This window comes from Grampus griseus (assembly GCF_964374135.1).
Source record: "Grampus griseus genome assembly, chromosome: 11".
Classification (NCBI taxonomy): Eukaryota; Metazoa; Chordata; class Mammalia; order Artiodactyla; family Delphinidae; genus Grampus; species Grampus griseus.
Window position 1 is genome coordinate 56444987 of NC_139005.1, and position 23936 is coordinate 56468922.

Sequence of the window (23936 nt, forward strand, 5' to 3'; positions counted from 1 at the left end):
TGAACTTCATGTGTTAAAGGATGAATGAGAGCGCCAGTATAATGAACAAAGAAAGTGAAAGGTTAATGGGTAGCAGGTGTCAGGTCATGGAGTCTTGTAAAGATTTGGTAAAGCATTTGGATTTATTCTAAGTTTAATGGGAAGGATTTTAAGATACAGTTTCATTTTTAAAAGATCACCTTGCTGTGTAGAAAATGGACTGAGTGGAGGAGGGACAAGTGACAAGAAAAAGAGAAAGACAATTAGTGCAGTAGTCCAGGCAGGAAAGTAGGGTGGCTTTGGACTAGTGCTAGAGGTGTTGAGAAATGGTTAGATTTGGGATATTTTGGACATAGAGCTAATATGAGTTGGGGATGTGGGATATGAAAGAAAGAGAGGGATCAAGGATGATCTCTAAGGTTAGAGACCTGCATTACTTCGTGAAAGGGTGCTGCTAATGTATCATGCAAACTTAGGTTGAGGAGGAGGAGTGCAAAGTATATGTAGGAGATTCACACAGCTGTTCCACAGATGGAGTGCCACCTGCTGTAAAGATCCAGCCAGATGTTTGGGACTCCCGGCTGGTTCTAACACAGCAGCAACTTCTCATAGTTGAGGATTTTGAAGCCAGGTTAGCTCCATCCATGCTTGTCTCATACATCCTTACTATCCAGAAGGTAAGCCCACTCTTCCTCCAGGCATATTACTTGTCCTCATTTTCATATATCTTGCAGTTTTCTCAGACCAAACTGGTGTGACATCTTTATTCCCCTGACTCCTCATCACCACCACCAAATGCCTGGCTAGGTCTCTTTCATTATTCAGTTCATGTACAGTATTGTCTAGGAAACATGTTCTGATCCCAGATTCATTCTGCTTTCATGTCTGAGCGTTGCCCCACATATACACCAAGTACAGTGTACATGTACTGAATGTAAACACCTTGATCATAGCAGTTTGTTTTTTGGGTTTGTTTTGTTTTCTTTTCTTTTTTAAATAGTCTTGTTTATCTCTGTAGAACAAGAGGAGGGAAAGTATTCTAGGTTGGGAGAAGGATATGAGTAAAGACACCGGGGCATATTTTGGGGAGGGGACTAGGGAAATTACAAAGAAGATTGTAAGTCGAGTATGTGATATCTAAAAAGAGTTTGTATCGGGGTGAGTAAAGTATTAAAATTGATTAGAAGAGTATTATGTCAGTTATATCTCAATAAAACTGGGAAAAATAAAGATTAGAAGAATCTTTTGGGTCTTGACAGAGCATTTTAAAGACTACACTGTGATTGGATTTAATTTTAGAACAGTGATTCTCAACCCTGACTGCCCTTCTAGAAACACCTAAAGAGTTTAAAAAATCCCACTGCCCATGAATTTCCCAGACCCAGACTAAGTCACAGTTTCTGGGTGTGGGACCCAGATATTAAAGTTTCCCACGTAATGTGAAGGTTAGCAACTACTTCAAGAAGCGGAAAGTGTGATTGGTTGAAAAAAGGTATTGAAATTAGAGTCAAGAAATTGGATCATGGTTTTTTTTGTTTGTTTGTTTTTGTGTGTGTGTGGTTTTTTGCTTTGTATTTTTTGTTTTTTGGGTTTTTTTGCTGCATCAGCAGCATGCAGGATCTTAGTTCCCTGACCAGGGATCAATCCCATGCCCCCTGCAGTGGAAGCGCAGAGTCTTAACCACTGGACCACCAGGGAAGTCCCTGGATCATGGTTTTTATTCTTCATTTTTTGTGATCTTGGGCAAATCGCTTAATGCCTGATGTTAGTTCATCTATAATTAAGTTGAAATGATCTTCATCTGTAACTTGGTTGGATACTCTCTGGAGACTTTTCTGTCTCTAAAATACTTTGATTTTAATGAAGGAAATTGTATAATGAAATAGTGTTACAGGGAAGATTAACCAGCTAGGTTCAGGACAAGTTGGAGGTAAGAAGACAGGGGGACAGGTTGGAGGTAAGAAAATGGTTGCCCTTTATGTGTGGGCAAGACAGTGAGTTTAGGGAAGGTAGTTGCTTTGGGAATGGAATGGGGGATACTTTAAGCCCTCTTGCATCAGTTAAAAATTGTCTCCCTTCTCCTTAAAAATTTCAGGAGACTTCATTTAAGTATGAGTATTCAAGGATTTGGTTGCTGGTATTTTTTTTCTTATAGCTTGTATTATTATTAATATTGTTAATCTTTAGCAAAAGATTGAATAAAGCATGGCATATCATGCCATAACTATTTAAGGAGTGTGCTGTTAATCAGTTTGTGCAATGGAAGTAATTCGTGGAAACATTTTTTAGGTCATTCTTTTGGATTTCTGAAAAATGATCAATAAAGAATTCAATTCATTCTTTGTTTAGCACCCTGCCAAATAGGAATCTACTTAGAATATGTTCATGTATTCCTTCTAATATGGTATTATCCTTTACTATCACTTTGTCAAATAGAAAGGAAACTTTGCTTCAAAACTGTAACCTTTTAAACTGCCTTATAACTGTTTTTTTTGATCATTCTTTTATTCCTTGTCTGTAAAAAGGGGATAAATACCTTCTCTATAATATTTTATAAGGAGATGAAGTAGCATAGTGCTTCACATATTTCTTAGGTGCTTGATAAAATTTAATTCTACTGCCCTTCCAGTGCACAAGCTCAGGTATACATATTTATGTTTTTCTACTTGTAGTTATTTTGTGTCATTTTTTTTAAGCTAATTTTTTTATTCCCCCTCTTCCCCCTTTCAGCTTACATGTCTTCTTCTTGGTATAACATTTTAGATAATTTTCTATCATGTTTCTAATTATACTAGTAAAAATAAAATTTTCCCTCCCTTGACCGTACCCAGTTGTAATAGTTTGACTCAAGCAACTCAAATTTAATGACCATGTATTTTTGTTTCCTAGAAATAAATCTTTCTCTGTTCCTACTCAGTGGTATTAATTCTATATGTTTTAAAGGAATTCAGTTTTTAAATTAAATTTAAAATAACTCAATTATGAAGTATTCAAGGATTGATGATCCAGTTTGAAATTGATGCATTCCTCTCTTCTCTTTTGATTTTTTTTTTCCTACCCACCAGGTTCAATAAAATGCAACTCAGAGCTTTTGAACTTACTAGCTGTTTTTATGAAATCAAGTGTTTTTTAAAGGAAAAATAAAAGTAAATGCTAATCTTTGAGTTCTTTATTTCATATTGTCTTCCTCTACTCTCCTTACTATAAATTAAGTGTGCCAATCCTTAATTGACTAAATATATTACCTTACGCATTATTTCCTTCTCCAAAATTTTTTTTGCTGATGTTCAGATGATCTCCAGTCTCTAAAATATTTCCGAAGTTATGTATTTTCATAATACAGCATAGAATAATAAGTATATGAAGGGTTGAAGTAAACAAATCTCATGAGTCTTTAGAAGGGCTTATTGAAGAGCCAAAGGGCGCAATTTTTGGAACATGTATGTTTATAATGTTGAAGGTGTAGAGAGTGAATGGGAAGGCAAAGTAAATGTGGAGGAAAAGAAAACTTGACAGGTATAGAGAAGAGGAGAAAGAAAATGGAGGGAAGAGATAAGAGATGTTGGTTTAGAAAAAGTTTGAAGTAAACATATTCAGAAAAAGAAAGCAAGAGAAAAAAAAATAGATAAAAGGTGTTACAAGTCAGTAGGTACTCACAAGGGTGCTCATTTAGTGTTTTATTGGGCTCCCATAGGGCTGCCATTAAGAACACTAGGAGTCTTGGTTCTTTGTGTCACCTTGGAGAAGTCAGTTAACTTATCTGAGGCTCAGGCATCTGTAAAATGTGAACATTGGATTAGGTTTCTTGGTTGTCAGTAACTGTGAGAAACATTCCTATGGGAAATTTGCAGCTATAGCTGACTTTAGAACAGCATATTTAGGGAAAAGGATGTAAGCTCCCTGAGGGTAGGAGCTTTTTCTATCTTATTCACTGTTGTATCCCCAGCAGCTAACACAGTGCTTGATGCATGGTAGGCACACAATAAATGTTTGTTGAGTAAGTGATGTGAAAAGTGTCATGTTGGTGGTTCATTACGGGAGCATCTAGAGGGCCTAGAGGAAAACTAGTGTGCTTGAGAAAAGGAAAAGACTGGTGTCTTCTGAAGAAATCTTACATAGGCTGGTTTTTAATCTCTTGTTCTTCCTTATCTTGTCCCAAATTCAGAGAAGGTGGCTGTAGCTAGCGCTATACTCGTGGTCACAAAACTTGTAGTGACCAGACATACATATAATGACTAAACCAACATATGATCTAGATCACTTCCCTTTGTGTGACTTAAAGAAATGCAGAACCAAGCTCAGGTCTTCATGGTATATGAGTACACATAGAATATAATAGCTATATTGAGTTGGATTTATTGGCTTTGTTCAGTTGAGAAGCAGTTAGGCTGCAAGCTGAGTACTGAAGCTGGCAGATTCCAGTGAAATCTTTGTGATTCACTGGTATCCCTAGGTTACAAAGCGTTACTGTTACAAACAGGTTACTGTTATGCAAAAAGATAAATTTGCAGAGATATTTGAAGGAAAATATTCAGAACATAATATATATATTCCAATTTTTGGAAGTCATAGTTTCAGAATATTCAGGTCTTTGAAATTCTTGGACCTAAAACTAGACCAAAAAGTAGGGAGGGAGTAACTTTAAATCCCTATCGCTAAAAGTCCTGTACTTATTCACTAACTCTCATTCTATCTTACCACTTTTATTTAACCTCCAGTTCAGAATGTTTGGTTGACTGATGTGCCATTCCACAACAGACTAGTAACAGAAGGCACCAAAATGTGTGAGTAAGGAAGATGGAGGCAAGGAGGCATATTGACATCCATAGGCAGGTGTGATGACAGAATAAGTGATAGCTGAACAAACTTGCTTTGAGGGATAAAAAACATCCAGAGCATTAAATATCCACAATAATTATTCTGAATCATTAACAAAATAATAATTTATATTTCATATTAACACAAGGCAGGAAACAATAAGTTTATCCCAGATGGTTAATTTTTCTTTTTAATGTTTTATTTCTGAATGGTAAACTCCTCAGTAGGTTTTGAAAAATACACATATTGGAACACATCCATTCCCACATCTGGCCCCAGAAATACTAGACAAATAAAGGTCATTCATTGTACTTTGAAATCTTTTAAAATGTTATATATTCTTGTCTCTTATAGCTATATCAGGTTGAGTTTTTAACAGTTGCTGACATTTTATGTTGGGTTTGTAAAAAATTGTAATGTTGAGAAGTATGTATGTGTAAATAGTAATAAAGAGACTTTTTCTTAAATGCATTTGAAAAGGATCATATAAAAATTAAAGCTCCTTCAGCAAAGTGGGGATTAAATGTCTGCGTACCTCAGTTATGATTTAAAACATAAAAACACACAAGATTGCAAATTTCTTAAAGGCATATTTGTACAAAATGTTTTTATTCTGAAACATAAGTCATCTAATTTGTTATAGTCATTGGTAGACAGTTTATTGTAAAATAGAAATATGCAAAGAAGATAGAAATATGAAAGCAAAGAAGAAATATGAAAGATAGAATAATGGAAGCAATATGAAAATTCATAATATTAAATTTCAGACATACATTTTTGTTAAAATCAGAGTCCATTTGGAGTGAAATGAATATTTCCATTTAAAATTTTCATATTATATTAATGTTAGGTCAGTTTTTAATGTTTTAAATTACCAACTCCAGAAGATGGATAACAATTTCATTCCTGATGGCAATGAATTTCCTTCTTCTGAATTTTTTTAATAGGTGCACTAGGCCTTCCAATGAGGGGGATGAGCAACAATACCCCTCAGTTAAATCGCAGCTTATCACAAGGCACTCAGTTACCGAGCCACGTCACGCCAACAACAGGGGTACCAACAATGTCACTTCACACGCCTCCATCTCCAAGCAGGTATTTATTGATGGACCAGAATATTTCTCAAAATGTATCTTTGTAGATTAAGCAAGCTTTTTAGTTTTTTAATAAGGTAACTATTTGATTTTCTGGTTCAGTGCCTTTCACTGCGGAAAAGAAAGTTGATACCCTATGCTCATTTTATTTCATTGCAAATTGATAAGTATAGTGTAAGATGCTTTTATCTTGCAGCTAGGGTATTGGTTATTAGCTGGGATGGGTATCAAGGATTAATCACCACCTGGGGGGCTTTTTTCAAAAGCATGCTCTCCTCCTCAAAGGAGGACGTGCAATTTCAGATCACTCCTCAGATAATTCTGTTTATTGCTCCCTCACCACACATCCATTGCTCTAGTGAGAATAAAATAAAACAGATTTACAAAAATGGTGCATATTAGTTTGAAGAAGCTAGAATGACATACATTTGGAATGAAATTATTCTGAATATATATGTGAAATAACATTTGTATTTTATGTCATAGTCACACCAATAGTTCTCTCATCTTCAATATCACCATATATTCTTCTGTGATTTGCCCTTTCTTGTTGGTTTGTTTACTTTGGCTTTTCAAAGAGCTTTTTTTCTTTTCAAATGACCAGACAAAAGAGCTAAATGAATAAAAATTAGCAATGCAATTTGAAAGTATATTTGAGATTCTAGGATTAGGCCAATTGATTATTTACAGAGAATTTTAATGAGTGATTGTAGAGAGCTTATTTAGTATAATGGACTTCTTTTTCAGGGGTATTTTGCCTATGAATCCTAGGAATATGATGAACCACTCCCAGGTTGGTCAGGGCATTGGAATTCCTAGCAGGACAAATAGCATGAGCAGTTCAGGGTTAGGTAGCCCCAACAGAAGCTCGCCAAGCATAATATGTATGCCAAAGCAGCAGCCTTCTCGACAGCCTTTTACTGTGAACAGGTAAGATATTTATTGATACTGTGTATAATTGTTCTTTCTGGGTATTTTCAAATTTGCCTTTTCATATTCAACATTCTGTTCTTGAGTCTTGGCTTCTGTTTCATAAGTGTGTTTCATCATATATTTTGACCAAAGCTTCTCTTTCTGTTACATATCACAACTTTAACCTCCCAAACTAAAGACATGTTCTTTTGAAAATCAGTTTGCTTTTTTGTTACTGTTGTTAGAAAAGGATTGTTCTTAGGTTGCCAACTGGCAAATTTTTGTTGATATGTCCTTCGTCTATTAAATGAGGCTGGTCACCTGTGTGGTAAGAGCTTCATACCTATGAATAGGACTGGAGACATATTTGACTATTACTGCCTTGCTTCATTTATGCTTTGGTTAAGTTGCTTTTCAACTGAATTTCAGTTTTGTTCTTTGGAGACTTAATAACAGAGACTTTTTGAAGACTACATCTGTAGTATTTGAAAATAGTGTCATGTCCTGCGATTTAAAAAGATGAATTTGCGCTTTTCACTCCTTTTTGCACTGGTCATTGCATATACTGCTATGCAAATAATAGTTAACAATATGAAAAACAGTTACCCATTTTGTTAGGATTTTAAAGCTATTCAGTTAATTTATATGAGAGTTATGTCTACAATAGGGCTTTCTTTACTGTAAAAAAAAAAGCATTTTAGTTTGATTGTTCATTTTTTTTTAATGGGGAATATGGGGAGAAAGGATGTTGCTATCATCAGAGCCATTTAATTCACTTTCTTTTATCTAATACTCGTAAATTCTGAATTAAAATAGGTTATTAGCACATTTCCTTTTTAATCTTCATCCCATAACCTCCAATTCTTACTTTTATTTAGACTTATGATTACTTCTTTTATAATTTGACTGCTCTTTTAATTTTTACAGAAGTTATTTTTGTAAAGGGTTATCAAAATTCTCATCTCCTTGACGTTTCCTAATGATATAATACTTCTTGGGCTTTAACACATCTTTCTGCATTCTTGTAGTATCGTTCATTGAATGTATGTTTAAATTTTTTGCCTTTCCATATTTTTTCACATTCTAGTTTTTAAAAAATACTTTGCTTATAAATTGTCAATGAAGTATGGGTCTCTAAAGCCCTGCTTATTATTATTGATAAGTTGTATGTATTATGGAATGTTTTCATCTCTTACTACTTACTCAGTGTTTGAGGATACCTATATCATCAGCAGTTCTAACATGCTATTAAACAGAAGTTTCTGTTGACTTTTCTGCTCTTCTCTAGAGTGTTTCACCAACTGCATTATTTTATGAAAATATTGTTTGGCCATAGTTAGTTTTATAAATCTAGGCAAAAAATTAAAAACCCAGTCATCTTCAAATAGTTTAACCTTACTCATAACAGTAATACACTGTCTTTTATCAGATTATTTGATGTGAAAGTTGCATACTTTCATTTTAGAATTTGCATTAACGATTCTTGTTGACATGCTTAATTACTCTGGCCTTGCTTTAAATTCAGCCTTATTTTTTGTTTGTTTGTTTTCCCATGTTTAGGCTTGTGCAAAAAAGGGAAGCTGTGGTAACTATTTACCAAGTACCTTACTTTAGAATTAAGAGCACTATGGAGAGATTTTTATTTTTAAGTAGCTAAAAGATAAACTAGATGATGTGTTTTAGAACACTGAATTCAGTTAAAGAAAAGCACCATTTAATTCACGTCAGCTGAACATTTACTGAGTGCCTTTTGTAGCCTCCTGAATGCTAAGGGCAGGAGATGCAAAGAAGTATATGACATGAACCCTGTCCATGAGGAGTTTATGTTCTAGTTGGGAAAGACAGACTGTATGAAAGATCTTTTATGAAAAGTAATAATAGCACATTTTACCAGTAGTGGAAGAAAAACAAGTATTCAGGAACAGTAGTCTTAAAATAAATTGCCTATTTTTGAGGTTTATTACTTCTTCCATTATATCCAGTAAGTTGGCTCTCCAAGTATACAAAACTACACCCTTAATCTCTATTTTCCTCAAGGCCTATATAAATTCTTTGCTTTTTGTTTTTTAATTCATCTGTTTAAGATGTTTTGGTTCTCAGTTGTTCATGAAAGGACTTTAGGGAAGCTTTAAGTAACAATAAAGATTCAACTCAAAAAAAATTAGTATTTGTTTTTAAACATGTTGTTTTATATGAGGAGATCAAAAGTAAACACTTTTGTTTTTCTTCATCTGAAAGTTAGTGTTCTTACTGTATATCTAAAATTATTTTCTGTGTACCCAGTATGTCTGGATTTGGAATGAACAGGAATCAGGCATTTGGAATGAATAACTCCTTATCAAGTAACATTTTTAATGGAACAGGTAAGCTTATTCTGGAGCCAGTACCCTATAAAAATACGATAGATCTTGAAATATAAAGCAATTCAACATACTAGTCAAAATATTAAAGGAATTTTTGTGTTAAGATGATAGAACTTAATATAGGGAGAATTTGACAGGAAATAGGATTTAATTCAGTGAACAGTTGAAAGATAGTTAAATATATTTTTTTCACTTGGCATGTTAATAGCACAGTGTTATAACATCAGATTTATTTCCTTAACATCTGGAGAAAGTGTAAACATTTACTTAGTCTGTACTTGTGCCTCAGAATCTTTTTTGCTTCAAGAGCTTTTCCTATCTCAGTCCTGTCACTACAGTCTAAACTAGGTTGAGTGGTATGGCATTCTGGCTATAGAGACCCAGATTGAAGAAACCTTTAAAATTATATGGAGCGCTTACAATTTTTTCTTAATAGTTTTAATAATACTAATTTTGGCATTTAACTCTTACAAATTTTTAATCCAGTTTTATGTGTAAAATTCAGAATTTAATTACATGGAAAACCAATTCTGATTTTGACAGTAAAGAATTCTTGCAGTCTGTTGGTTTATTTCTTTTATCAGCTGCTTCAGACAGAAGAGAACAGGAGGCTTTGTTGCTATTTCTGCTTCAGGTTTCACCTTCTTCCACCCTTGCCTCCAAACCCTTTCCTGAGAAAGGAAATAAAGGATGTTTTATGGTCATAGGAGCAAAAATGAATATGATTGTTGAGAGAGAAATACGCGTGAAGGAAGTGGAAGGTGAAAGAATGATCAATGAAATGGGGCGTACGTGAAAGCACGAGAAGATTTAGTAATTGAAATGACATTTCTGGCTATCGGCTTTTAATTTTTCAGTGTTATTGTATGTATAGTAGCATAGATTGACCAAGTGAGACTTTAAAATGTCAAATTTTAGCATTTAAAGTTTTGCGTTCTAATGGAAAATACCCTATTTCATTGTTCCTCAAATGCAGATTTTTTTCATATTTTAATATCTCTGAAATTAGGCTGCATATCATAGTTTAATTAGCAAGGTTTTTTCCCCCTAAATGAACCATAAAGTAACAGTGTGTCTCACAGTGCCATCTTATATTCTGAATTATGGTTTATACACTTCTGTAAATTTTAGAATTATTTTTAAGTCATTTTTAACTAAGTATATTTTACACTAGGAAAATTGTTTCCAAGTCTTACCCTAAAAATAAAAATTTGTGAGTTAATACTATTTTTAGGTTAAAATTATTCTCAAATAACATATGGTAGTTTTAAACTCCATCTTAGAGGACCTGAAGAAGTGTATTAAAAGTTAATACTTATTGAAAGTTTTTAGTTAATTTGTAATCAAGTAATTCAAGAGATTGCTTTTTAAATTAAAGCACTATATAAATTGTTAATGTCTATTGTTGCCCTTTTATATAGTAATATCTTTTTAAAATTCAGAATTCATGAACTGCAATTTCTTTAAAAACAATGGGTATGAATGATTTTATCTTTTACCCTTCATAAATTTTAAATTGTCACCTGACTTGGAATGTAACTGTTTCCTATCAACAAAGTAATCTTGAGTTAATAGTTTCTTTCTGAGATTCTTCTAATTATGAAACTTAGAGAAAAATTAAAATTAACTGGAAAAGGGGGCAAAATAAATTGAAAATGGTTATAATAAACTAGATGAAACAGATTAAAGAAAAAGTATAGTGCAGGGTAAAGCTAAGCTAGAAAATAAGTTCTTCAAAAATTAAGAGTATAAGATTGTAAGAATAATAGAATAATAAATGTTGAGAAGAGATCAAGGTGACGATTAAAATAGGCAAAGTAGAAATGTTGGGTTAAATTTATTTTTTAAAAGGAAAGAAACTGATTTTTTTAATTCAAAATGAACAAAAATAAATTTTATTCATTCCTTATATATTTATTGAGCGCCTACTGTGTAATAGGTAATATAAACTTCTGGGCTTTGTATCATATTCTCATACAATTCACTCACTAGACATGAGAACCCTACACTGACCTACGTTCTCCACCCTACTTTATACCCTCAGCTGCAAAACACACGTGCACGCACACACGTGCACATGCACACGCGCACACACATTTCACACACTCACGTGCATACACCTTTGTGTATGGGACTAATAGGCCACAGGAAAAAAGAAGTCCTTAGGGCTTCTGCTTCCATTGCCTATGCCTCAAATATGATTCAGGCTATCTGCAGGAAGCAGTGTCATTATCACACCTATGTTATAAATGAAGCTCCAAGCATTCCAGATACAACCTCTGCTTTTGGATACAGTGAAAGAGTAGTTTTATCGCAACAGTCTCCCCTCTTGCTAACTAACAACGTATAACTTGAGTACCATCTTTCACAGGGGAAATAGTGTATCACCTTACTCCTTATTCTCTGTTAAGTCTCTAGGATTTGGGATTTTTATTATGCTAGTAAGTACATATTGCTTTGCTGAATTGTTCATAAAATTCTTTCACATGAAGTCAATCCACAAATATTTATTGTACATTTACATATGCCAAGTACAGTGCTGTACATTGTTTAGGAAGAAGGCACTGTTATTTCAAACTTTATTATAGTTTGTCTTTAATAACCTCTTTAAAATGTTTGTAGAATCAGTAACTAGTGTTTTTTCTTATTATTTAGATGGAAGTGAAAATGTGACAGGATTGGACCTTTCAGATTTTCCAGCATTAGCAGACCGAAATAGAAGGGAAGGAAGTGGTAACCCAACTCCATTAATAAACCCCTTGGCTGGAAGAGCTCCTTATGGTAATTAATTAAGCTTTTAAATTATGGCCAGTGAAAACTTTCTGTTGCATGCACGTACACATATATATATGTACGTATATGCATGTGTGTGTACACACATGTATTTATGTGTTTTCTAATCAGAGTAGTGTAATTTTGTCAGAGTTGATAAATGCAAAGTGCTTTTTTCTCCCAGAATACCATGATAGCAAAGTTAAATGGGAAAACTTAATTTGTATAGAAATCCCAAAAGGAAGTCTTCATTGGTATTCAGAAGTTATTTTCTTCTGGCATTTCTGCCTTAATTCACCTTAATAATGATTCTATGGTCTGCCTCTTCTCAATTCATCACACATTTTTTAAAAGAATACATTCCCACATTCCTAGTGATTAATAATGACTAACCATACATTAACAATTTTTTCTAAGCCAGTTTCTCAACCTCCACACTACTGACATTTGAGTAGGTAGTTTCTTGTAAATGAGGGGCTGTCCTGTGCATTGTAGAATATTTAGCAACATCCCTGGCCTCTGCCTACTTGCTGCCAGTAGCACCACCCACCCACCCCCGCATTGTGACAACCACAGATCTCTCCAGATTTTGACAAATGTCTCATGGGGAAAAAAATTACCTCCTGTTGAGAACTGCCGTGGGTCATGTATAGTTTATGTAGGCTCTTGGTCACCATTAATACCCTTTTTCACTGTCTTTAATAAATAAGAGATTGGCTAATAGATGCTGAATGAACTAGACATGAAAATTATATAACAGGAATATAACCATATTCTTTTTATCCTTTGCACATACTTGTTTGCTTTTGGTAGAATCTGATACAGACCAGTAGCAGAAACAATGAACTTAGAGGGATCATTTCATCACTTTTCTAAGATAACTATTTTTCCCATTTTCAACCAAGAGGGATTTCTGTGGCTTTCAAAATATGAATACAAATAACAACATGTGAAGAAGGGAAAAATTTATTATTATACACATTAAGTTTCCTAATTAGCCTTCCCCCCCAGAAAAAAACAAAAATGATCTGCCCTGGAAGTTGAGTACCTAGCTACTTGATTCTCAGTTCAGACTCTAATGTTTTTAACCTTTCCTCATAGGTCCATTTTTTCATCCCTTTAATCATTCCCGTTGCTCTCCTTGGACCACCTCTAGTTTCTCCATATCGTTCTTGAATTGTGGAGCCCCAAACTGGATATTGTTCTCCAATAAGGGCCTGACTAATGCCAAGTATAGTGGGAGGATTACTTACCAGTTCTTGCATGTTTTACATCTATTACATGGAGTCCAAGAAAATCTGAAATAATATGGAGTTGTTTTATAATTGATTGCAATTTGCTCACCCTGTAAGTCACTTTCAAGTAGAATACTGACATGTTCTTTAAATTTTATCTTGTTCATTTGTATTTGACAATTAACTGGTATTTATAATAACTAGTCAAATATTTAAAGCAAGTTTTTAAACCAGAAATTTTCATAATTATTACCAATATCAAACTATGTTTTTTCAGCATCTGTATATGACATTAGATTAGAATTATAAGATTACCACTTATTTCCCTTGTATTATTTTGTATATTTAGCTATTAATCAGTATATAAGAATTTAGTTATTCATTGTTACCCAGAACACCAATTTTTTGAAGTTTGCTTTCATAGCGTAATTTAAAAATCCTTTTGGTATATTATTGTGAGAAAAGTTAACTTTTTATAATTTGTAGCAAAATATCATAAATATCAATTGCAATTCTCTGGATTATTTTCATTACATAGTTGGAATGGTAACAAAACCAGCAAATGAGCAATCCCAGGACTTCTCAATACACAACGAAGATTTTCCCGCGTTACCTGGTTCCAGTTATAAAGATCCAACATCAAGTAATGATGACAGTAAATCTGTAAGTAACTGAGAATTATGTATGTGAATTATATAGTTTTTTCCCTTCAGATTTCTGTTATATTAACAGTTTTGTACACTATATTAAGGACTTATTAAGTACTATTATGAAATTGTTTATCTTGAATATCTGTAATAACCTAACTTCTGAAGATGTGGAAAACCTTTATAACTTAGAAGATAGCCTATTTTTTTCCCTATTTCATATAGGTTTGCAAATTTCTGTTGAACTTCTCAGAGTTAATTTAGACTTTTATTGTAGTCCCTGTCAGCTGGATCCCATGAAGTTTGATATTATAGCCTTCTAAGGAGCTGTGTTTTTCTTGAGTAAGTTTTCTCCTTGAAGAATCTTTATACACATTTTTATTCCTGTGTTGATTCAGCCAACCCAGCTTCCTCTTTCTGACTTAACGAGTGTGTTTATTTCTTCCACATTTCACTGAAAATAGCTTTTTGTGTGTGTGATGGGAGTGTATATTGTTAAAATAATTGATAAAAGAAGATTATTGGGTAAGAATTAAAATAAATGAATTTTAAAAGTTCATAATTAAAATTAAAAAAATAAAAAGTTCATATTTTCTAACTTATCTTGGAGGTTTTTATGGTGATATTTTAGGTAATGTACTATATTTAGTTTGTCTTCTAAATATACTTCTAAAATATACTTCTAAAAATACTAATAAAGTATTGAGGAGTGTAACTCAAGAGTATCCCAAAATGAAAAGTTCTGAGATAGAGAGGCTTTTTTTGTCTGTGACTGAAGATCTGAGATAAATAAGAATATTTTCCATATATTTCTTGTCCTTTAAGTACTCAAATATGTACAATACAGGATTTATTTGTATACCATGGCACAGTTGTGGAAACAAAAAATTTCATGTAGAACTTGAAAAACAGGTAATAATTTACTACCAACTTAAATATAATAAAAAATGAATAGAAAAGTACTAGTATATGAACTTGAAATTTTTACACATAACAAATTTTAATGTCACATTTAATTTTTTTCATGTTAGAATTTGAATACATCTGGCAAGACAACTTCAAGTACAGATGGACCCAAATTCCCTGGAGATAAAAGTTCAACAACACAAAATAATAACCAGCAGAAAAAAGGGATCCAGGTGTTACCTGATGGTGGGACTCTATAAAATATATCAAAGATATTATAGAATTCACTTTTTTTACTTTTTCCTCAAAGATAAAAATGACTGTTTTTCTTATCCAGGTCGGGTTACTAACATTCCCCAAGGGATGGTGACAGACCAGTTTGGAATGATTGGCCTGTTAACATTTATCAGGGCAGCAGAGACAGACCCAGGAATGGTACATCTTGCATTAGGAAGTGACTTAACAACATTAGGCCTCAATCTGAACTCTCCTGAGTAAGTTTCTTTCTTTTCTCCCTACATTTGTGTATAGTACCTCCCTGCAGTTTTTAATTTCATGTCTGCAAATTATATCACCTGCTGCCACTCATTGTTGCTGGTATTTGCTGACTCTTTGGGTCATTCCCTCTTATATTAGTTCCTGGATCACTCTCACTTTATAGTAATATTCCTTTTATAATTTAGCAGTTTCAGTATACACATATATGGTCTTTCCTAAATCCTGAAATCCCAGCTTCTTGAATTTCTCTCCAAAAATCGTACCCTTCATCATACCTCAGCTGCTCACTTCTTTAGTCATCCCTTTGACTTCGTCATTTTTGGTAACCTCAGTTTCTCTGTAAGATTGTGCTGCCATGCCACTTCCTGTTTTCCATTTCTCTCCCTCTTCTACGGGCTCCTGTAATCATTAGATTCCATTGGGACCTTCATCCCACTGATTCTTGTACCTTTTTACTGTTCCTCAACATCCCTGTCTCTCTTCCCCTTAGATGAATTCACTTCTTCTCCGGTTAAATTCTATGGTCAGTCATGATTGCTTGTTTACATATACCCCTGACTGCTTTGCCCCTCTCTTGCTTTGTCATACTTGCATGGCAAAAACTACAACCCTGGTTATATCTGCCTGTTCCACTCTTGACCTGTGCTACTAAGCCTGGCTAGAGAAAAATACACAACTTCACTGCCTGGTCGCACTTCAGATTCATGGCCAGGAACCTCAAGAATGAGCCCTTAATTCTGCCAGCCATAATCAAGCTGGCATGCCTACTCCATTCATTCTTTTGTTCTCTTGTGCAGCTGTTTTACACTTGCCTCTTCAAACCTCTAATACCTTTCCCCCTGTGCTTAGTGTCAGATGGTGACCTTGCTTTTTATTTCTACTTTACTAAGAACGAAGGAAGCAATCAGAAGAGTGTCAGTGTAGTCCTGCCACGAAATCAGTCACCTACAACCATCTGCACCTACCTTACTCTTGTCTTCCACCCTGTTGCCATAGCTGATTCATGCTTTCTACCTAAAACCTTTGAAAACTCAAAGATATGGATCTAACAATTTTTTGCACTTTGTTGCATCATTTCCATCAGCATACAAATACGCTGTTACTTCTTCCATGTTAACAGATGCCTTCTCTTGATCCACCTTATTCTATAAGTTATTGCCCCCCCACACCCCAATTTCTTTATTCTCCTTTGGAGCAAAACTCCTCAGGAGAGCCATTTTTGTATCTCCTATTCAGTGCTACATTATTTCTCACTTTTTTTTTTTTTTTTTTTTTTTGGCTGTACTTCACAGCTTGTGGGATCTTAGTTCCCCACCAAGGATCGAACCTGAGGGCCCTGGCAGTGAGAGCACCAAGTCCTGACCACTGGACTGCCAGGGAATTCCCTGTTTCTCACTACCTTTAACTGCTTCCACCCTGGTTTGAATCACCATATTCTCTTGCTTGGATTAGTCCATTAGCCAATCAGGTGTCCCTGATTCTCCCTTTGCCGCTTATAATCTTTTGTTCATATGACAGCCAGGACAATCCTTTTTGAATAAGTTCATTCTCTGCTCAATACACAGTTAGGTTTTGCAGTTTTATTATGATTAAAAACCCAAAATCTTGATAGGCCTACTAATCTGTACGGGCATGATCTGTGTCTCTCCTCTACCTACACCTTAACAGCTTCTCCCTTTGTTCACCCTATTCCAGTTTCACTGGCCTTCTTGCTGTACGTCAGACATGTCAGTCATAACTCTGCATTAGTTGCTCTAGCAGTTCCCTCTGACTATGGTAGTTTTCTACCAGATAACAGATATGGTTATCTCCCTCATATCCTTCAAATCTTTGTTCAAACGTGACCTTCTAAATGTGCCCTAACCTGACTGCCCTATTTAATTATGCAACTAATCTTCCCTCCCTACCCCACCACTAACATAGAATATTATTTATGTATTACGTAAATTGTTTTTGTGTGCCTCCCTCCCAATCCACCATCTTCAACCAGAAAGTAAGTTTCACGTTATCAGTGATCTTTGTTATGTTTGCTGATGTATAAGCATGCTAGTGCCAGGCATATAATAATAGACACTCAGTAAATGTTTGCTGAATTTGAGCTTTGGTTTTTAATAATTGCTGATATTTTTTCTCTGGCCATGTAAATGGGAAAGTAATTGTACTTTAATTCATTGTATTAATGAATTTAAAGCATTCTGAGTTGAAGTAATAATTCATATACAGATATGTGTGTGTATGTATGTATTTTTAACCTTGTTTCAGTTTCCTGCTGTATAAGTCATAGTAAAACCAAGAAAAGATATTAGTAATTTAAAGATGCTCATTTTACATTTGAAGTCGTTGTTTTTCCTGATTTGCTGAAATAAAATTAGAAATCTCTTTTCCTACTTTGGACTTCAGAATGGTTTTTTTCTCCTTCATTCAGAAATCTCTACCCCAAATTTGCATCACCCTGGGCATCTTCACCTTGTCGACCTCAAGACATAGGTAGGAGAATCTATTTTTGTTCAGACCTTTAAAAAATATACTTGTAACTGAGAATCAGTTAATAAGGCTTTTTTCATTTTATTATCCAGACTTCCATGTTCCATCTGAGTACTTAACGAACATTCACATTAGGGATAAGGTGAGTGTAGTTTATTATTCTACTCAGCATGAACTTATCTATTTTCAGGTGCTGTTTTGCAGTTCAGACAGCATAATATTTTTGAAATATTTAACAGTGGTCTCAGGGGTATGCTTTTGTATGTCCATTCAGTTATATGTAATAGTTTAATTTCTATTTTTGTTTATAATCCTGTGTTTTGATGAGGTCTGGGTTATATTTTAAAAATATTTTAAAAACAATGTTAGGACCAGTAAAATCTTTCTTATAGTTATTAGTAACAGGGTACAATCATAACCACAGTTGATGGGAATAAAGTAACTTGGAAAATTTGATGAATTTCCTTCTGATATTCTCATTTTATGTTTACAGATAAAATGTTTTTAATGAAAAAATATATATTTTAAAACTAATCTTTGACTTTTTTATGTAATCTTTTTCTATGTTTTCATTACCTGAATTTCTAGTTATAAAATAATATTAACAGATTAGAACTTTAATCTTTTTTTTTTTTTTTTTCTTTTTCCTGAGAAAGAAAATAACACCTTTGCTTTAGGGTAAAGCACTGAGAGTTCAATTTTGTTAGAATGGTATCTAGATTTTGGTTATGTGAAAGGATGGATACAGTTTGTTAAAAATGATATATTTGTGTTATACTTACGTGCATAAATATGTGTAATATAAATATATATAAATGACAGCGTTCTGCGTCTGTGCCATGCAGTTGTGTAGCCAAACGGTTGTTGATGTTGTGGACAGGCAACTAAAGAGATACACGTATTTCTCGACATGTCTTTTAATACTTGAGTAGATGGAAGACAAGAAGTACGAGATAGAGCTAGTTTTTTCTGTCTGTGGACTGTATGATTTGCTGCCACCTCCACTATAGCACTCATTTTTTGCTCCAATTATCTGAGGGTTCCAGAACCTTTTCTTATGCCAGCTTAAGAAATAATAATTTAGGAGAATTTGTCACATTCAAGACTGCTGCCTGAATGGGGATAATATGAATGGAGAGAAAAGTAACATTCAGAGAGTGTGTAACAACAGTTAAACATTTAGTTACAGGACTAGGTAAAGAGAAGAATGTTTTCATTTCAGTGAGCTTTTAATAAAGATTTGTCTTACTGTGAGAATTTGAGACTATTGAACTTGTGTTTGATAGTTTGGTAGGCAGTTATGTTTCTACTTTATGGAGCGACATGTAAAGCAGTCATCTTTTCATCATCCATTTAAACAAAGAACTATCCCTTTATGATTTTTGTACTTAACTGTGATTTGCTAAAAATACATGATCGATTTGTGAATCACTGTCAGATGTAGATTCAGTTACTATTTCTTTTAAGTCTTCTGTGAGGCACTCTACAGAAGGTGCATTCACATTGTCACTTAATTTCATTTACATTTTTAGTAATCCTTATAGGTATCATTGACTACATTTTATAACTGAAAGTTCAGAGACATTAAATAACTTGGATATGGTCATATTAGTCAGGAATGAAACTAAGACTTGAATGTAAGTCCTGCATTTCTGAGCAGCACAGTGTTCCACTATTGCCACGTTGAGTATTAATAAACACCTCGAGTAAAACAGTGTTAGGTCTTGCTTAGAAGTTTTTATTTAGCGTTTTTCCCCTATTAGTACCTAAAATAAATGTATCAGAAATAATTATTAAATGACTTTAGTCATTTAAATGATAAAACTTCCCTTTAGAATTATATAACTATACCTCTGTAATCATGTAATAACAGTTGTCTGCTACAAAGAGGGGTTTCTGTTTTATCTTTCCATTTTTACTTTAGTGCAATCAATTATATGTTAGGATTTTCAAGTTCATTTTACATTTCAGAATAATTTTATTTCTTTTCCAGCTGGCTGCAATAAAACTTGGTCGATACGGAGAAGACCTTCTCTTCTATCTCTATTACATGAATGGAGGAGACGTATTACAACTTTTAGCTGCAGTAGAGCTGTATGTTCAAAGTATTTTTAAAAACTTTTGTATTATAGTGGATATTGTTTATTCTAAAAACTTCTTTTTTAAAATGATGGTGGCTGTAGTTTTTGTCTTTGTTTTTAAAGTGGAACTATTTCTTCATCAAGAAATCTAAGTTTTTTATATTTAGTAAAAATTAATTTAGATTGAAACCTTATATTACCATGTCTTCATAATCACTGTATACATAAAAACAATTTCAAATTTAAATAACTGTAAATGTATAAGAAGACAGAATCAATTTGATTCATGGGTATGATGAATCTAATGTTTATAAATATGAAGTATGAGGTGTGGTTCATACCTGTGGTTCATCTTACTCCTTGTGGAACCACATATGTTAATGACAGTGAATTTCATCATTTAAGAAATATTTATTAAACATTGTATGGGCAAGGCACTGTGCATATTTCTTGTGTATTTTGAAATATTGATAAGGTCCACATTCATTATCAGAAGCCTATTGGCCAACTTAAATAAATTAAGTCTTAAGAAATTGGTCCATTGAATACATTGTTTTTCTGAGCATTTTTGTTTTTACCTAATGCTCTGAGAATAAAAACTTTGTGTCATTTTTTATATGTCCAGGTGGTAACATTTTGTTACCAATAGACTATTCTATTAATCATGTTTACTGTAGAGTGAATTGTTACTAAAAACTTACGATGTAATGATTGGGAGACCTTTTTATAGATTTAATAAGTATTTTATAATATTCCTAATAGCATTTCTATAAATGGCCTTGGATCAGATACTTTAAAATGTAAAATTCACTGTGTTGATAATAAATTGTTTTTTTATTTCTCAACTGAGAATGTTTTTTTCCATGTTTTCCCTCATTTTTTGTAAGATAGCAATTGTTACCTGTTCGTTTTAATTTATTCATAAGTAAATAAATTCATCAGTCATTCATTCATTCATCACTGGCAGTTCTGTCTCATATCTTATTTATGACTAAAAATATATAAATATATAAAATATATGTCTAAAATAAAATATATGTCTAAAATAACCCCTCGTTGTATTGATAGGGAGGTATTTGTTTGCATGGAGGTTTTTCAGCATAGTTACAAATTTTATGTGAATTTATGTAGTTAATTCAAATAGGCTTTGTATTTAGTTTCTTACAAAATAATACAAATAGTTGGGGGTTTTGTTTGTTTTAATAGGTATCTTAATTTCTATTGAATATTAAGAAGAACGAGAAAGGAGTGAAGTTTCTGGAACACAGTGATCTTTGGTCTGCCAAAGTTTTTATCACATTGCTCATAGAGCTTTTAAGATCTCGTTTTGTTTGCATAAAAAAATTCTTCAGTTAAATAAAGATGTGTGTGTTAATTAAAGAGTGTGGTTTTTGGGCAAATTAAGAAAGTCTTTTCCTATGTTTATTTTACTAGGTTGTATTTAATAACAATAAAAATCAGGGAAAAGAAGCATCAATATTTATGTATTTTATGTGTGACTATTTTCTGAAAAAATGTTTTACAAAATGTAGAAAATGTTTGATGTGAGCCACAGGAAAAAATTAATTGTCTTTTTCTCTTAAAAATTGAAGTTTTAACCGTGATTGGAGATACCACAAAGAAGAACGAGTATGGATTACCAGGGCACCAGGCATGGAGCCAACAATGAAAACCAATACATATGAGAGGGGAACATATTACTTCTTTGACTGTCTTAACTGGAGGAAAGTAGCTAAGGTATATTTTTTTCCATGTGCAAATGTGTAACTATAAATCTAGATTTTAAAAAGAAGTGTCCTCTTTTATCTGTTTATATGTACCAGTACATCCATTTCAATAATGTGCCAGATATTTGCTGAGTCTTTTAAAAGGTCTCCACCTCCTTGGCTTGATTTAAACTCTAGGAGAGTATCTGGAAACAGCTCATTTTACCTGTAGTTTAGGGAAATGATTGAATTTGGTAAGAAATTTTGTAATTTTTCACAAGCCTTGGTAACACTTGAAATATTTTTGTGTCTACTCAGTTGTAAAATAAAGATACCCTCTTGCAATCCCGGTCATGTATTCTTATATTATTATTACTTTAAGCAAATATGAGATTTGTCCTAAAACCAGTATAAATATATTTTTATATATTTTTTATGTAATATATATATTTTTTCATATAAAACCAGTATATAGGCTTTTTAAACACTTGCACTCTTTGCAGGAAATGTGCTTGAGTTTTTATTTGCAAGTGATATAAAGAAAGAAAATCACAAGCATTAATCATGATTGTTCCTTTGACTAGTATGCTGAATATCTGGGGAAAGAGGCCAGTGGAAAAAGTTGTTTTGGTTTGCAAATTTTCCTTACAAAAACACCTTTCTAACTGTCCCATGTGAACAGTTTGCATCAGTGTCATAGCATATTACACATTTGTGTTTAGTTCCTTATGTATGTACTTAGTCTACCTAGAAGAAAATATAGCTCACATAGATTTCATAACTCCAGGATTTCTCTGAATGCCTTTTCCATTGATAGGTCTTAGGATTAAAAACTAAAGAGTTAGTTTTGTTGGTTTTATTAAGTTTAAACAGAAAAAAAATATTTCTTGACAGTTCATTGGGTAATTTTTTAGTTGTTGGCTTGGGGTTTTTGTTTTTTTTTAATCAGCTTTACTAAACTGATAAAAGAGTAAAACATTTTAAAAAGATAATGTAAAATGCTTACCAGATAATTATTACAAAATTTTACATCACAAGAAGACTTCATATAAAACATGAAATAGAAAGGATGAGCCCAACAAAAACACCCAAAAGAAGACACATACAAAAGGTTAAATCTTTTTTTATTACTACCTTTGCATGTTTCTCTAATGGTAAATGTTATTGCTTCTCAGACCAAATCTGTATACCACCCTACACTGTATTTGAGTTATTTTAACAATTCTAATTAATATGCATGTCTTGACTTTAAAAGGTAGATCCATGAAATAAGTAATAAGTAATTAATTACAAATAGTATACAGGACATTGTGTATGTTACCTGTTCTTTAAGAAGTGTAGTGAAGTAGAAAACCTTAGTTTTTTGTATCAGGATTTGAAATTAACTCCTGTTTCTGCTATTCATACTTTGACCTTGTATAAGTTTCCTTTCCATGTCTGCTTCCTTATCTTTTAAGTCAAAATGATTTTTGCCTCCTGATTTATCATGTAGCTTAATTGATATTACACAGGCACACATATACACTGAGTACAGTGCTTGGCATATATTGGGTATTTGATATAGGAGAGTAGTTGTGGTAGTTTGTTGCTGTTGTTTTTATCATCATTATTATTACAGCTTGTTACTGTTCTTCCAAGATGGAAAAATTCTGATTATTGTTAGGTTAGGTCAGTGGTTCTCAAACCTTAGCTTGCATCAGAATTACCTGGAGGCCATGTTAAAACACAACCTGCTGGGTCATACCTGCATTGTTTCTGTTTCAGCAAGTCTGTGGATGGGACTTGAGGATTTGCATTGGCTAGCAACTTCCCAAGTGATGCCAGTGATCATTGTTGGTCTTTGGCGTCATAGTTTGAGAACCTGGTTCTTCAGGAGAGAAAGAGTATCTTTGGAAGGGAAAAATTCTAATAGTAAATGACTGAAATTTTCTCTATTCAGTTGAAGCTTTTTGCTCAATATCATCATAAATTATTCCAAACATATGTACAAAAAGAAATAGGTATTTGCAATAATAGATAGATGTGTAATTTTAGTTGAATTTTAGTTTGGTATCTGTGAAGAAATCAACTTAAGTGAAAAAAATCAATTTCCCAGAACTAAGTTCTCCCCATAAAATTAATATTCAGAAACAACTTGAACATTAATAAGGCCCCTAATTTCCCACAAAAGCAATTCCTCAGTCAGGTAAATGTCATGTTAAAGAAAATTATTTGTGTGTGTGTGTGTGTGTGTGTGTGCGCATAAAGTAATAATTTTACCTAATTTTATCTGATCTCTCCTATGTACAGTTGAGCTTTTGTCTTAACTTTTACCTTTAAAATTTTTAGCTGTGAAGTTGGAAAATAAAATTTGAGAAATATTATTATTAAACTATTTTTGAAAAATCTTAAGGTAATTTACTGGCCACTTGTGCTGATACTCTTCAACAAAATTATCTTCA

At 33.1% G+C, this 23936-nt stretch overlaps 1 protein-coding gene across 4 annotated transcripts in view; it reads left to right on the forward strand.

Annotated features, from left to right (window-relative positions):
• The window catches only part of CNOT2 (CCR4-NOT transcription complex subunit 2), a 110796-nt gene that overhangs the window by 82223 nt on the left and 4637 nt on the right, over nt 1-23936 (forward strand). For 3 of the 4 annotated variants that reach the window (XM_082665825.1, XM_082665824.1, XM_082665826.1), the window contains exons 5-15: nt 5745-5892; nt 6639-6821; nt 9087-9166; nt 11822-11947; nt 13712-13836; nt 14852-14972; nt 15064-15220; nt 17650-17711; nt 17801-17850; nt 19702-19802; nt 21382-21526. In XM_082665825.1, coding sequence (XP_082521951.1) covers nt 5745-5892; nt 6639-6821; nt 9087-9166; nt 11822-11947; nt 13712-13836; nt 14852-14972; nt 15064-15220; nt 17650-17711; nt 17801-17850; nt 19702-19802; nt 21382-21526 — 1298 coding nt within the window. The remainder of the gene's footprint in view (nt 1-5744; nt 5893-6638; nt 6822-9086; nt 9167-11821; nt 11948-13711; nt 13837-14851; nt 14973-15063; nt 15221-17649; nt 17712-17800; nt 17851-19701; nt 19803-21381; nt 21527-23936) is intronic. The other variant, XM_082665827.1, reaches the window with a different exon arrangement.